The sequence below is a fragment of the Mobula birostris genome, chromosome 6 (assembly GCF_030028105.1).
Source record: "Mobula birostris isolate sMobBir1 chromosome 6, sMobBir1.hap1, whole genome shotgun sequence".
Lineage (NCBI taxonomy): Eukaryota > Metazoa > Chordata > Chondrichthyes > Myliobatiformes > Myliobatidae > Mobula > Mobula birostris.
The window spans coordinates 17,658,317-17,674,509 of record NC_092375.1 but is presented as its reverse complement, the minus strand read 5'-3'; the positions used below and the strand labels follow the sequence as shown (position 1 = coordinate 17,674,509).

General features: G+C 39.5%; 1 protein-coding gene across 4 annotated transcripts in view; it reads left to right on the top strand.

The window, feature by feature from the left end:
• The window catches only part of mrps6 (mitochondrial ribosomal protein S6), a 109,454-nt gene that overhangs the window by 61,114 nt on the left and 32,147 nt on the right, over nt 1-16,193 (top strand). For all 4 annotated transcript variants that reach the window (XM_072259889.1, XM_072259892.1, XM_072259890.1 and 1 more), the window contains exon 2: nt 8,666-8,805. In XM_072259889.1, coding sequence (XP_072115990.1) covers nt 8,666-8,805 — 140 coding nt within the window. The remainder of the gene's footprint in view (nt 1-8,665; nt 8,806-16,193) is intronic.

The following is a 16,193-nucleotide window of genomic DNA, read 5'->3' as shown; positions in this document are numbered from 1 at the left end:
AGGAAAGCTGCTAGATACTTGGACAGATTGCTTCAAATTTAAAACAGTGAAAATGTGCATTTTCATTTTTGCTTCCATGATATGTTTGATGAGATAGTTTGCCTTGATTGAAATAAAATCTTCTAAATTGCATCCGTTTCTACTGCACTTCCAATGTTTGACAAAATTGGATAAGTGCATGGATAGGTAAGGCTGCAGGGGTCCATGTTCCTATTGCTTAATCGTATTGGTCCATGGCATAAAAATAGTTGGGAGCCCCTGGCTTAAAGGGATAGGGGTCAAAGATGGTGAAATGCAACTTGCTTCAATGGGCAGCCTCGTTGGCATGAACAAGTTGGGCTGAAGTACCTGTTTTATATTCTGTATTACTTTATGATGCCATGACTTTATAATGAGAAGGCAAAGCAGCGGAAAGGGTTTCAACATACCCTTATGATGTAGCTGAAGGCTACATTTTAGCCTACCAAGTGAATGCACTCTAATTTCCCTTCTACTGAGTCTAAAGGGTGTCTAGAAATGATCAAGGTTCAAAGTAAGTTTATTAACAAACCACATACTGTATATGTCACCTTCAGATTCGTCTTCTGAACCACAATAGAATCAGTGAAATACTGCACCCAACGGGCCAGACAATGAACCAATGTGCAAAAACAAAAGATAAAAAGTAATAATAAATAAATAAATGATAAATATTAAGAATGTGAGATGAAGAGTCTTAGGTTGTGGACAAATAAGCAGCTCATCATTACAATTTTTATGAATTACAAAACTAAAATAATTATATCTCAAAATGCATTATTTAACATGATTTTTTTGTCAGTGCCTTTATATTAATCATATCTATTACTTTAAAATAAAAATCAGTAATTATTGTGGAATTATTTTTGGAGACTTAAAGTCACGTGATAGAGAGAATTAAATTTCTGGTAAATCTATCTAAAAACCTTTTTTGTGAAGATCACTCGCTGATCTTTCGTGAACATTTTAGTTGGTCTAATAGAGCTTTAAAGATGGAGGCATGGAGTACAAGAACAAGGAAGTCATGATGAATCTTCAGAATCAGGTTTAATATCACCTTCATATGTCGTGAAATTTGTTAACCTAGTGGCAGGATCAGCTGTACGTGATGTAGAGAGTTATTTCGACCAGGTGCAAAGGTCTTGGAGGATATGCAGATTACTTACTAAAATAATTGAGGAATGAGGAAACTTAATTATGTGGATAAACTGGAGAAACGTGAATTTGGCAAAACAGTTGGGTAAAATGGTAAAGAAAGTGTCAAGTATGCTTAGCTTCATCAGTCAGGGCATTGAATAAAAAAAGTTGGAAAGTCATGTCACAGCTGTGCAGAAGTTTGGTATATTGTGTGTGGTTTTGGCAGCCACATTGCAGGAGGATGTGGAGGCTTTGGAGAGGGTACAGAAAAGGTTCACTAAGATGTTGTTCTGGATTGGAGTACATTAGCTGTGTTATGGAGAAGTTGGCGACTTGACAGAAGTATATAAAATTATGAGAGGCCCATATAGGATAGATAGTCAGAGTCTTTTCCCCAGGATGGAAATGTCAAATATCTGAGAACATAGATTTAAATGGGGGAAGACTTTAAATGGAATTTACAAGGAATTGTTTTTTATCAAAGTGCATAGAAAATGCTCCCAGAGAATATGTAAAAACAGATACAATACCAGCAGTTAAGAAGCAATTAGACCAGGGGTTCCTATCATGGAGTCCACGATTATGTGCAGGCTGATAGGATTAGTTTAGATTGCATAATGGGCCTGTTCCTGTGATTTCTTATTCTCTGGTCTATTAACCAGAGTTGTTCTCCGAACAGAGATTTTCAACCCCTGTTAAAGGGACTTAAAATCGTGAAGGTCTCAACAGAATAGACCAGGGATCCCCAACCTTTTGCGCACCACAGACCGGTTTAATATTGACAGTATTCTTGCAGACCTCACGTGCGTTCCAGTTCAACAGTGAGCGTGACAGGGAGTGGGGAAAGGTGCAGCTGACTCATATCGGTTCATATTGCCAAACCATATCATTTCCTTGTGGCCCGGTGGTTGACCACTGGAATAGACCTTCGATAAGAAGCTATTCAAATTGAAAAATGGTTAAGAACTGGGGTTCATAAATGATTGGTGAAAAAACCAAATGTACCATGAAGAAACTGCCTTAGATAACAAATAGTTAATATCTGGTACGCAGTGCCAGAGGTGACAGCTCTGAAATAGATTTGCTTATAGAGTAATAAAGGAAGTTGGATAAGTTTCTGAAAGGAAAAGAAATTCAGGGCTATGAGAAGAAGGCAGGAAGTAGGACAAGAGAGCTTGTTTGTAGAGCCTTGTTAGTCTGAATTACTGCCTCCTGAAGCTGTAATCATTGAGTGGTTATGTGAAGTAATGTAATTAATGGCTGGTGAGATACTAGACCGCTAAAGAAATGTTCTAAAACCATAATTATTATTGCACTGGAGGCAAATGGTGGCAGAACACTAAAGACAGCAGCAAAAGAGTGGATGTGGAGAGGATGCTTCCTATAGTGGGGGAATCTAGCATCAGAGAGCACAGCCTCGGATTACTAGAAGGTCCTTTTAGAATAGAAATGAGGGATTTCTTTAGCCAGAGTTTAAAAATCACTACAGGTTTTTAATCTGGGTCCTATCTTATCATTTATAAATGATATAGAGTTTATTAATATTGACAAGTTTTTAGCGGATGAAAAACTAGAGACCAAGTTCAGCATTCAGGAAGATCTCAATAAGTAAAGGTGCGCTAATGAATAGGTGATACAGTTTAACATAGATAAATGAGATCTACACTAGATTGGCCACCTAAACATTAAGTCCTTGATGCAGAGAGGACACTAACCCAGCAATAAATTAATATCTTATGAGGTAAATAACAATATGATGCTAAATCTGCAGTTTAGTTCATCTGCTAAATTTCAATCAGGTGTTGGTACTCTGCAGAAAGTTACGAGTTTGTGTACCATTTGCAGAGATGTAATACTGATTCAGAAAGAAAGGCACACTCAGAATTGTGGTTAAATATTGTGCTTATGCTCATTATTCATGGACATAATGCAGGGGGTTCATGTGGGCAACTTGTATACCAGTTTTTATGATGTTTGACACAAGTGCAGCTGCATACTCTAGGGAATGGAAAAAAAAACTTTTTCTATATTTTAAAACAGACCAGACACTTGAAGTGAAGCCAGAGCATTTTAAGAAGTTGTGGAGTCAACAATAACAGTTAATGCTATGCCATTTGCCAAGTCTCACATTATTTGCCAACACTTCAGTTAACATACTAACACACAATATTCTTGTCAGCAGTGCTCTTCAGTTATAGCCTCCAACAAATACAGCTGTAAGCAATTAAAAAAAATCAATATGTTCTCAACGAATTGATGTCAGTTATCATCGCTATTTTGTATAATTTCAAACTTGCGTATCTTTAGAGGCTCTTTTACCCAATCTGTAAGTGCATTGTTGGCTACGAAAGGGACATCTATATATTCTCTTTACAGAGTTTCAACAACGTCCTCCTAGGCTGAGGGATAGAATATGTTTTATTATTTTGATACAGGAAGTGTAATCATAGTGTTCATTATTCATTGGCGTAACTTTGTCTTGAAATTAAACTTTCTAAGTAGTAGTTTTCCTCAAATATGCTTTTGAGAAATACAGAACTATGGAAGTCATAACCAACAACACCAACATCAAGAATTAAGACCAGGATTGCATTAAATCGGAATGAAAAATACATAAATCTGCAGATGAGAGTGAATTGAACTTACCAGTCATTCTAAACACTTATGTTTAAAGTTAGGCAGCACTATGCTGATCTGAAAATTAGCCTTAAAAAGAATGTTCTTGTGTTTAATAATGTACCTCCTGTCCTTGATAATTTGGCCACTGAGTATATGTTCATGGTCAGAGCAGGCTCGATGGGCCAAACGGCCTACTCCTATATCTGATGGTCTTCTGCTGCTGTAACCCATCCACTTCAAGGTTCAACGTGTGTGCATTCAGAGATGCTCCTCTGCACACCACTGTTGAAACCATGGTCAGTTGAGTTACTGCCGCCTTTCTGTCAACTTGAATCAGCTTGAACGTTCTCCTCTGACCTCTCTCATTAACAAGGCATTTTTGCCCATAGAACTGCAGCTCACTGGATGTTTCTTGTTTCCTGCATCATTCTCTAAACTCTAGAGACTGTTATGCATGAAAATTCCAAGAGATGAGCAGTTTTTGAGATTACTCAAACCACCCTGTCTAGACCAACAATCACTTCATGGACAAAGTCACTTAGATCACATTTCTTCTCCATTCTGATGTTTGGTCTGAACAGCAACTGAACCTCTTGACCGTATCTGCATGCTTTTATGCATTGAGTTGCTGCCACTTAATCAGCTGATTAGATACTTGCAATTACAAGCAGTGTGCAAGTGTACTAAATAAAGTAGCTATTGAGTGTACAACACACACAAAATGCTGGAGGAACTGAGCAGCCCTGGCAGCATCTACGGAAAAGACTACAGTGGATGTTTTGGACCGAGACCCTTCGGCAGGACTTGGATTTCCAGCATCTGCAGATTTTCTCTTGTTTGTGATTGAGTGTAGTACCACTGCTTTAGAGCTATGAGAAAGAAGAACGATATCGATCTAATGCTAGAAATAGATAGATGTACAGTATGAGAGAGAGTGAAATGAAATATATGCAATAAGTAAGTTCCTTGTTGGGGCTGTAAGGCAAGGTAGCAGTTAGAGTATTGCTATTACAGTGCTAGCGATCTGGGTTCAATTCCGCTGTTGTCTGTAAGGAGTTTGTACGTCCTCCCCCTGACCGCGTTTGTTTCCTAGGGTGCTTCGGTGTCCCTCCGCATTCCAAAGACGTACTGGTTAGCAGGTTAATTGGTCACAAGGGTGTAACTGGGCAGTACAGGCTCGTTGGGTCAGCACTTGGCTGTATCTCTTTTTTACAAAAAGGAGTTTTGGGGAAATTCTCTCTACCAAGTCTGAATTCAATTATTTGATTGTATTCTTTAAGTGTTGGAATTTTTGAAACATGCTGACAATGAAAATTTAGGAATATTTGAAATAGGATGAGTTGTGAGCCACTTGGCCCTTGGTGTCTGCTCTGTCATTCAATAAATTCCAGGTTTTCCCCCGAGGTCACTTTTTAGCACTATCTTCAAATCCCTTGATTCGCTTAAAGCCTTGAAATCTAATGATTTCTGCTTTGAGTAAACATAAGACATTTGGAATAGAAAATTCCAAATATTCTTCACCTTAGTGAAATTTCTCCTCACCACAGTATGGAATGGCCATTTCTTCCCTCAGAAGTTGTGTCCCCCACCTCGCACCCCACCCTTGGCCTTAGACATCTACTCCAACAAGCCTGTTCCACCAAATATTTCTCCTACATTTAATTGTCATCTTTTGTTCCTCCTTTCAATGGTTACTGTATGCCACACTAATATAATTCTTTTACTTTCATATTGATCTAAGCACTATGTTTCAACAATTGTAAGCAAAAGGGTGAAATATTTGAATCAGCAGATCAGGCAGCGTTTTGGGATAATGTTTCAGGTTGGTGAGTTTTCATCCATGTAGCTTTTCAGTGGGTGTAGCATAGCAGTTGGCACATCACTTAGCAGCGGCAGCACCGGGATTCACTTTCCTGCTGCTGGCTGTGTGGAGTTTGCACGTCCTCCCCGTGACTGTGTGGGTTTCCTCCATGCGCTCTGGAATAACTTGGTTGGAAACACAGTTAGTTCTAGAGTACAGTTATTTTTACTGCTCCTGGTTGTAGTCTGGCCACATGGTCTTTACAGTATTCAGCTTTCTTATTCTTGATGTTGTGTGGAGTGAAAGGAAGTGGCTGAAAGCTAAGCTTCATGATAATGTGGGTCTCAGAAAGAAACTGAGATGGTTCATCCATTCAGTTCCTCTTCAGACGTTTCTCTAGCCCGATTATGCTGGGATCTACCATCACTGTGAATGAGACAACAAAAAAAATAGAGCTAGTCATGCATGAGTGAAGTTGGCTTACACTTTTACACAGTGGTTAATTTGGAACCCGGGACCATCAACTAAGGAAGCAACATACTAGTTCCTAGAGGGACTTAGTGGGTGAGGCAGCATTTAGGGAGACAAATGAGCAGTCACTGTTGTGGATCCAGACTTAAAGACAAAGGGGAAATAGCCTGTATAAAAGGTGGAAAGAAGTGATGGTGGATCCAGCTGAGGAAAGGTGATAGGCAGATGGAGGACTGGAGAGTGGAAGTAACACCAGAAACTGGGAGGTGATTGGTGGAGATGACAAAGGGCTGAAGATGGTGGAATCTGATTGGAGCGGGAGGTGGAGCATAGAATCAAGTGGTGGAGGTGAGGAGAAGAAAGAAACAGGGTGATGGGGGCTGAGGTGAGTGAACGACTTTCTAGATCAGGAGAAAAGGGAGAATGGGGGAGTGGTTTACCAGAAGCCAGAAAATTCAATGTTTATGCCACTGGGTTGTAAACAACCTAGGCTGAACATGAAGTACTGCTGTTTGTGTAACTGACTTCGCTTCATTAGTTTGACGGATGAAGCCAAGTGAAATGTTAATTTTAAACCCAAATTGCATAGATTTTTGTGTACCAAAGAAATTAATGTATAAGGGAAGAAAATAAGTTCACAGACTTAGGTCACAGATGAGTTTTGATTCCATTGGATGAATGATCAGCTTACACTAGTCCTCTGTGTTCCTGGGTTCATACTAAGGTGGGGGGGGGGTGGGAAGTGGTGGACAAAAAACAAGGAAATATATTAATAGAGAAGGGACCAATAATTATGGGAGATTTAAAGCTGCTTAATATTAATTGGCCAGAAAGAGTGAATAAAGCGTTCCTACAACTTCTGTGTCAGTTCTTCCTAATCCGGTAACTCAGCAAGGGAGAGTTCGCTGCTTGATCTAGTAATGCAGAATAGCCCAGAGCAGTGAAGGGTGAATATCTGGATAAGTAGAACCCGAAATAGAATGTGCTTCATGATAGTAATTAAGAAGGTCCAAAGTGGAACAAAGATAGGTTAATGGTTGGAGGAAACCCAGTTTTCGGAGCCTGGGAAATACAACTTTGGAAAACAAAATAGACAGGACAGATTAGCAGCCAATGATGGGGAACAGAAATGGGAGGCACTTAACATGGTGTTGAGCAGGGTCTAGGAAAAATACATTCCAATAAAATCTAGTTAACCATTTATGAGATGTAGTGGAAGAATGAAAGCCACAAAGGTGGTAATGAGAGCAAGAATCCAGGTGGATGCAAGACAGAACATGACAAAGCCAAATATCAGGAAATTAGGTGGAGAAAATCTCAAAAGTTAAATTATTTGGAACATAACATTTTATGTTCCAAATAATTTAAAGTAGAAACGAAGCAATATTTAGGAGTTTGAGGAGATTTGGGTTTTTACGAAAGACGCTCAAAAATTTCTGCAGATGTACTGTGGAGAGTATTCTAATTGGCTGCATCACCACCTGGTGTGTCGGAAGGGAGCAGCATTGCACAGGATTGAAATAAACTGCAGAAAGTTGTAAACTCGGTCAGCCCCAGCATGGGCATTAGCCTCCCCAGCATCTACGACATCTTCAAGGAGCAATGCCTCAAAAAATGGCATCCATCATTAAAGACCCCCTAGAACATGCCCTCTTCTCATTGCTACCAATAGGAAGGAGGTGCAGGAGCCCGAAGACACACATTCAACAAGTTAGGAACAGCTTCTTACTCTCTGCCATCAGATTTCTGAATCAACATTGTACCCATGAACACCACCTCACTACTTTTTTCTTCTCTTTTTGCACTACTTACTTAATTTAAAATTTTTAATATATATACTTTCTGTCATTTACAGTTTTTATTATTAATATTGCAATGTAGTGCATGGCATGTCAGTGATAGTAAACCTGATTCTGAATTTTATATTTAAAAAAAACAAAAGTGGAAATAGAAGTAGAGCTATTAAAAGATGGGCCAGAAGGATAACCACAGGCAGGAAAAGCAGAAATGGCAAATAATCTTTGTGTTTGCATATATTCGATAAGATGGACCTAACATCAAAAGGTAATTTTTATAGCCCTTGTTAGTAACGTCATTAGTAAGGAAACAAGGTTTATAATTCATTACAACTCTTTACATTTCATGTTCTCAGTATAACTTTATTTTCAGTTTGTCTTTTGCACATTGGTGTTTGCTGGTTTCTGTTTAAGTACAGTTTTGTAAATTTTGAGTGTATTTCTTTACTGTAAGTGCCTACAAGAAGATGAATCTCAGGGTTAGATAGTTACACATACAAAGTTTAATAATAAATTTACTTCGAACTTTGAAAGTTCTATCTTGGTTGTCTACTCCCATGATCACTTCAGTCAGATACTGAAAGATAAGTGAAATATTATGTTCTTCAGATCTTTCAAACAAAGATCTAAAATGATGGCTGTACAAGCTGATGCAATGTTTTGACTTTAAAAGCAAGTACCTTGCAAGACTGCTTGTTCCTTTCGAATAAGATGTTGAATGTTCTTTTTGTAGCTGTGAACATTGGATTCCAATTGATATTTTCTTTCTTTTATCACCCCCTTCCTTCTTCCACCTTCCCATTCATCCTTGTTTTCCCGATAGCCTGAGACGGCCGCTGCCCTCCGGCGAACTGTAGAGGCGCTGCTGGAAAATGGAGCCGTGGTGAGGAACCTGGAAAACCTGGGAGAACGGACACTGCCGTACAAAATATCCAAACACAATCTGCGGCACACCAGAGGCGGGTATGTCAGTTCAAAGTATAAAACCTGCTATTAATTCCATAAACTTGTACTTTGGAGATTTTACCCTGGGCAAAGGTTAAAGTTGTACTTGCTGTTACTGCTCATTCTGGTAAGTGCATCCCTAAGTTTTCAAAATATTTGTTGGTCTTGGCTTAAGGTACAAACAAAATGTGCCGGAGAATCTTAGGAGGTCAGGCAGCATCTGTGGAAAGAGAAACAGCTAATATTTTATGGAATGTAGAACAGTACAGCACAGGAACAGGCTCTTTGGCTCTAAATGTGGTGCGGAAATAATTAACTTCTAACCAAGTGAATCCCTTCTGCCCACACAATGTCCATTTTCCTCCATTCTCTGCGCATGAATATCCTATCAAAGAGCCTCTTAAAGACCTCTATCTTATTACCTTCACTACCACGTTCCATGCACCTCCTTTGAACCTAGCCCTTCTGAACAGAAATGAATGACCTCAACTTTTGGTCACTTTGATGTTTCAGGTTGAGGACTCTGTCTGAACTAACAGAGAGGAAACTAGCACAGGTGGGAGAGGGAGTTTCAATAATGGGATGAAGTAATAAAACCTTTAAATTGGTGGTTAAAGCTGTGTTATGTATTGCCTATGTGAAGCCTGGGTTATGCGGCATAGTTTGATCTACTATGCCAGAGGCCTGAAAGTACAAATGATGTATTGTGCCTGGATTGGAGAGCATGCCTTATGAGAACAGGTTGAGTGAACTTGGCCTTTTCTCCTTGGAGCAACGGAAGATGGGAGGTGACCTGATAGAGGTGAATAAGATGATGAGAGGCTTTGATCGTGTGGATAGCCAGAGGCTTTTTCCCAGGACTGAAATGGCTAACATGAGAGTGCATAGTTTTAAGGTGCTTGGAAGTAGGTACAAGGGGATGTCAGTGGTGGGTGTGTGGAATGCACTGCCAGTGACGGTTCTAGAGACAGATACACTAGGGTCTTTAAGAGACTCTTAGATAGGTACATGGAGCTTAGCAAAATAGAGGGCTATGTGGTAGGGAAATTCTAGGCAGTTTCTAGAGTAGGTTACGTGGTCGGCACAACATTGTGGGCCGAAGGGCCTGTAATGTGCTGTAGATTTCAATGTTGTATGAAAGGAAAAAGAAAGAGAAATAGATTTAGATTTATTTATTAATCACATGTTCGTTGAAAAATACAGTGAAATGTGCCAGTCATCTTAACAAGTAACCCATTTGGCAGATGTGCTTGGGTTCGGTTCGCCCTGTCACTACACATGTTCCGGTGCCAACATGGCATGCCCACCATGTTCAGCAGAACAACATGCAGCCAACATACAACCAGCGACAGCAACAAAACAAGCCCCTTTTCCCACCCTAACCCCCCCCCCCCCCCCCCCCCCAAACTCACAGTCAGGTCTCCAAACCCAGGGCAGGTTGCCTTCAGGCGTTTGACCTCTAGACTGAAGCCCTGAACTCACAAATGTTGGGATTCCAAACTCTAGACTCGCAGACATTGGGCCTCTGTCCTCTGGAGTCACAGACCCAGGGTTTCAACCTGAGGGCTTCAACCTCTGGCCTCATCCACCTGGGGATTTTGACCTCCAGACTCGCTGACCTCTGGACCAAAAGAATAGAGGAAGAAAGGAATAGCAGGGATGAGTGGCCACTCCTGATACAGACAAAGAGCAGGTTACCCAATATTGAGGATTCAGTTTTGAGTTCTGTAAGCTGCAGTGTGCCCAGATGGAAGATATGTTGTTTTTCCAAGTTACACAAAAAGCCCTGAAGGAAGCATCTACGGCAGGAAATCGACAGATGATGTGTTGGGTCAAGACCCTTCATTTGGACAGGAAAGAAAGGGGCTGAGAGCCCCCATAAAATTGTCAATGGACAGGGTGGAGCAAGAGCTGGCAGGTGATAATGGCATTGTTTCATAAAGTTCCCTTCCATGCAGAGTGAAGTGAGACTATTTGTCCATTTTCTTGAATTTAAACAGAAAGGTCTATTTACCCTCCCTGTACTTTATTTTAAATTCTCTTGCCTCATGCATTTATGATTAACTTTTGATTGCACTATGTAGGAACCTCCATTCCACATTTTTCCTACTTTGCTCTGCCTGTTTGTGGGAATTGCACAGTGGGTTCATGATGTATTTTAAGATCTGAGCTCCAAATTCTTATAAATGAGACACAGAAAGCTATTTTTAGAATATGTCAGACTGAGTTGTTTATTAAAATAAGCATTGATTTCACTCCAAGATAAACTCAATGTCAAAGTTGAAAGCCTAAATTTTAGCATTGGGCATAAGATAATGGGTTTACAGTTGCTAATTTTTAACTAGCTCAACAATATTGCTTAATACAATGCTCTAGTTCATACTGAGGAAGTAGTTTCGACTACACAACAAGGGTATTTCAATAGTTCCATTTAATATCAGAGAATATATACAATATACAACCTGAAATTCTTACTCTCCACAGACATCCTCGAAACAGATAGCAGAACACATTCCCAGGTTTATCTATTGTTTTACTATATTTTATATATATATATATATATATACACACGCGCGCGCGCGCACACACACACACACACACACACACACACACACACACACACACACACACACACACACACACACACACACACACACACAATAGAAGGAATACTGTCCTGTTCATTTAATCTTGTAAGTGAAAGATTGGCTGATGTGTTTCTGATGCCCAAAGATGAATAGTTATTCTAAGCCATCCTTAGCAGTAGACACAGAAGTATCTTCATAACTTTTAAAGGTAAATAATCAGGGTCTATAGTCTAGGAACTCTTAAAATCACCTTGTGCAATTACAAGAGTATCAGTGAAAAAAGAATTAAACAGTGTCAGATTGGTGAATTTGTAGTTTTCATTAACTGTTTTAATTTTAAAAGCTTTGATATATATTATAAAGATACACACAATTGATTCTGGTTAATTGGTCCATCAATTAATCAGGGCAGCTGGTTATTTGGCACAACTCTTAAAGAACAGAAACAATTGAGAAAATTGCTGGGAATCCTTCTATTTATTTGGGACACAATGTCAAAATTGGGGCAGGAGGCTGTTACTGAACGTTTTCTAATTAGTATCAGTCATGCACTTGTGTGCCATTAGATGCTACACCGTGCTTAAAGCAAGCAGTTCTTAAATAGTGCCAGTTGTGTGTGTTTGTGTTCGATAAATAGTGATTTTGTCTCTGATGGTTGATGAGAAATGAGAAGTACGACAGTTCCAAACTGTTTAACACACTGCAGTTTCAAGCATTCAAGATTGGAGATGCCAGAAATGGCTGCGAGTTAAATTGAAATAAATTTACTACTTCGAAAGGTTAGGAACCACGAAGAATTTGAAGGTATCAACAATCATCTTGATTGTTACAATGAAAATGAAGATTTGGAGGATGCAATTGTCGATAGTATTGTATGAAGGCTATCGGCAATAGGGCCCTGATTTTGTTCATGCACACGCTGGATGAATCCCTCTGTCGATAACTGTCCAATTAGGACACAAAGCATTTTGACCAAATTAAGTGGCTGACCTGATTAGGCGAAGTTTCATGGAAATAGATAAAAATGTATAAAACGATACACTGAGTTACAGATTATGTAATTAAATGAAACACAGAATAAATGAGAACACTACTAGTAATGCTACAATACTACAAAACTATGTATTAGTTCCTAATAGTTATTGACAGAGGAATTCATCCAGTGTATGCACATCGCAGACACCTAGTGCAGATAGTACTTCATACAATGCTATCAACAACTGAATCCTCTAAATCTTCATTTTTATTGTAACAATCAAGATGATGGTTGATATCTCCAAATTCTTGTAGTCCCTAACTTGTTGAAGTAATAAATTTGTAAAGTGGTAGTGGATGATTGCTTGTCAGTCTGGAGGCCTGTGACTAGTGGTGTGCCTCGGGGATCTGTGCTGGGACTATTGTTGTTTGTTGCCTATATCAATGATTTAGATGATAATGTGGTAAATTGGATCAGCAAGTTTGCTGATGACACTAAGATTGGAGGCATTGTAGACAGTGAGGAAGGCTTTCAAAGCTTGCAGAGGGATCTGGACCAACTGGAAAAATGGGCCAGAAAATGGCAGATAGAATTTAATGCAGACAAGTGTGAGGTGTTGCATTTTGGAAGGACAAATCTAGGTAGAACATACACAGTAAATGGTAGGGCACTGAGGAGTGTGGAGGAACAAAGGGATCTGGGAGGTCAGATACATAATTCCCTGAAAGTGACGTCACAGGTAGACAGGGTTGTACAGAAGGCTTTTGGCATCCTGGCACTAATAAATCAAAGTATTGAGTACAGGAGTTGGGATGTTATGGTGAGGTTGTATAAGCCATTGGTGAGGCCAAATTTGGAGTATTGTGTGCAGTTCTGGTCACCTAACTATAGGAAGGATATCAGTAAGATTGAAAGGGTGCAGAGAAGATTTAGTAGGATGTTGCCAGGTCTTCAGGAGTTGAGTTACAGGGAAAGATTGAACAGGTTAGGACTTTATTCCTTGGAGCATAGAAGAATGAGAGATTGATAGAGGTTTACAAAATTATGAGGGGTACAGACAGTAAATGCGAGTAGGCTCGTTCCACTAAGATTAGGAGAGAGAAATATGAGAGGACATGGCTTTAGGGTGAAAGGTTTAGGGGGAACATTAGGGAGAACTTGTCTCTCAGAGTGGTGGGAGTGTGGAACGAGCTGCCATCTGATGTGGTAAATGTGGGCTCACTCTTAAGTTTTAAGAATAAATTGGATAGATACATGGATGGGAGAGGTCTGGAGGGTTATGGACTGGGTGCAGGTCAATGGGACTAGCGGAATAAAGTTTTGGCACAGACCAGAAGGGCCGAATGGCCTGTTTTCTGTGCTGTAGTGTTCCATGGTTTCATTTTCACTCATGGCCACTTCTGGCATCTCCAATCTTGCATGCTTGAAACCGCAGTGTGCAAAACTGTTCTGAATCGTCTTGCTTCTTAATTCTCGCCAACCATATGTAATATCTACGCTAATCTTGTGTATGTACGATGTACAGTTGCACTCAGCAGTCACTTGTACATTGTTTTTGATATGATTGATTTTACATTTATATTTATTGCCTTTTTTTATGCTGCATCAGATGCGGAGTAACAATTATTTCATTCTCCTTTACACTCGTGTACTGAAGAATGACAATAAATAATCAGAAATCTTCAATCGTTAAAACAGGGACTCTACGCTCAATTACTGTCATGAGGGAGGAGGTACAGGAGTCCAAAGATGGGTATTGTTCAACTTAGAAACAGTTCCTTCGCCTCTGCTGTCAGATTTCTGAATGGCCCATGAACACTACTCAGTTATTCATTTTATTTGAACTATTGATTCAATTTGTCATATACAGTAATTTTTATGTTTTTAACTGCTGCCACAAAAATGATTTTATATTAATTAACCAGTAATTTTGAGTTTTAATTTAGAATCCGTGAACACGGTAAGCTGATGATTCAGTACAGTGGAAAGGAACTCTCCTGTTACTAGAAATGATATATTTTGCATGTTAGATTGGGAATCCATCGTGATTTCGTATTCAAGGTAACAAAATGTCCTACTCGGTCAATATTTCCTCTAACCAACGTCACGGAAACAGATTATCTGATCATTTATCCCATTTGCTGGACTTTAGTGAGTGCTACATGTGCTTTGCACACTACCATTTCCAATTTTAAAACACAGTTGATTGTCTGTGTAGCTCTTCATGATTCCTTGAGAATATAAAAGGCATTCGCTTAAATGTAAGGTTGTTCTTAAAATACTGAGTGCACAGATGTTCAGACTCTTTCTACCTTTGCTGTGTTTTTAGCCGCAAATCACGTTCTTTTCACCCCTGCTCATAATACTGAGAAAAGGGACTTGATTTTGTAGAACTTGGTTTGATATTTTCTATACTATATAATCTTACATCTTGGTTTTCAAATTTATCTGCATCTGGAGAGTCCAGATTGAGATTTCAATTGATGGGTTTTTGTAGCATGTAAACAAAATGTCCATTCCAGCATGCTGAGGAAGCCAAGAATGTGTCAGTGCATTTGGTGGATTAGCGTGAACATTAATAGCAACTTGCATTTATTTAAGATCTTTTGTGTAGGAAAATATGTCAAGAGTCCATCAATAGTTTTCCCAGTGATCAAGCTAACCTCTTGTAACCTCAAAAGCAGTTAACATCTGGAAGAAATCACTGGCTCAACTCTGATTTCTTCTTTATCTCATGGGCATCATAAGGTCCAAATCTTATACCAGATGTGTACAATGTAGACGTTTAAATTGCTGCTTTCAAAGTTTCTTAATATAAAATGGTGTAGAGTTTTCATTTCTGTGAGGTACTCTGGGGATGAACTTGCAGCCATGTACTCCTTTATGTATGCTTGTAATTTTCCTCCTCTACTTATGTATGTGAAGGTTCTGATACCTTAACACCTGCCCTTGCAGGGGTGGTTGTAGATGCAGATACATTAGGACCATTTAAACTCTTGGGCTCATGGATGAATGAAAAAATGGAGAGCTATGTGGGAGTGAAGAGATAGATTGATCTTGGAGTAGGTTAAGAAGTTGACTCCGATAGTGTAGTAGTTAGCACAACACTTTACAGTACCAGTGACCCAGGGTTCAAATACCCCTACTGCTTCTAAGGAGTTTGTACATTCTCTAGAACAAGGTCTTTTCTGTGATGTATCTCAATAAATAAATAGAATATTGTGGATGGAAAGGCATATAAAGTGCTTTAATGTTCTGTGTTTTTTTTTTAAGTTAAATTTGGGGCTGTGGTGGCGTTGTTAGAGCTGCTGCTTCACAGCTCTGTGACCCGAGTTCAGTCCTGTTCTTTGGTGAATTTATTTGCACTTTTTAACCAGACAGGTTTCCTCCGACATCCTAAAAGCATGGAAATTCCCCCAAATGTGAATGCTGGTGAGTGCAGTGACAGAAGTAACCAGCAATACAACAAAGAAGCAACTTACACAAAATTCTGGAGGAACTCAGCTGGCCAGGCAGCATCTTTGAAAAAAGGTAAACAGCTGATGTTTCGGGCTGACGCCCTTCATCAGGACCTGCTGAAGGGTCTTGGCCCGAAAAGTCGACTGTTTATTCTTTTCCATAGATTGCGTCTGGCCTGCTGAGTTCCTCCAGCATTCTGTGTGTGTTGCTTTGGATTTCCAGCACCTGCAGATTTTCTCTTGTTTGAAGAATTTTGGTGATCCCTTTGTAATGGAGTGAGATAAATCAACGGTTTGAGTGGTGTTACTGCAACAACCTTGCATTCAGTGGCAGTAAGACTAAGGAATTGATTGTGAACCAGAGGAAGGGGAAGTCGAGAGAAC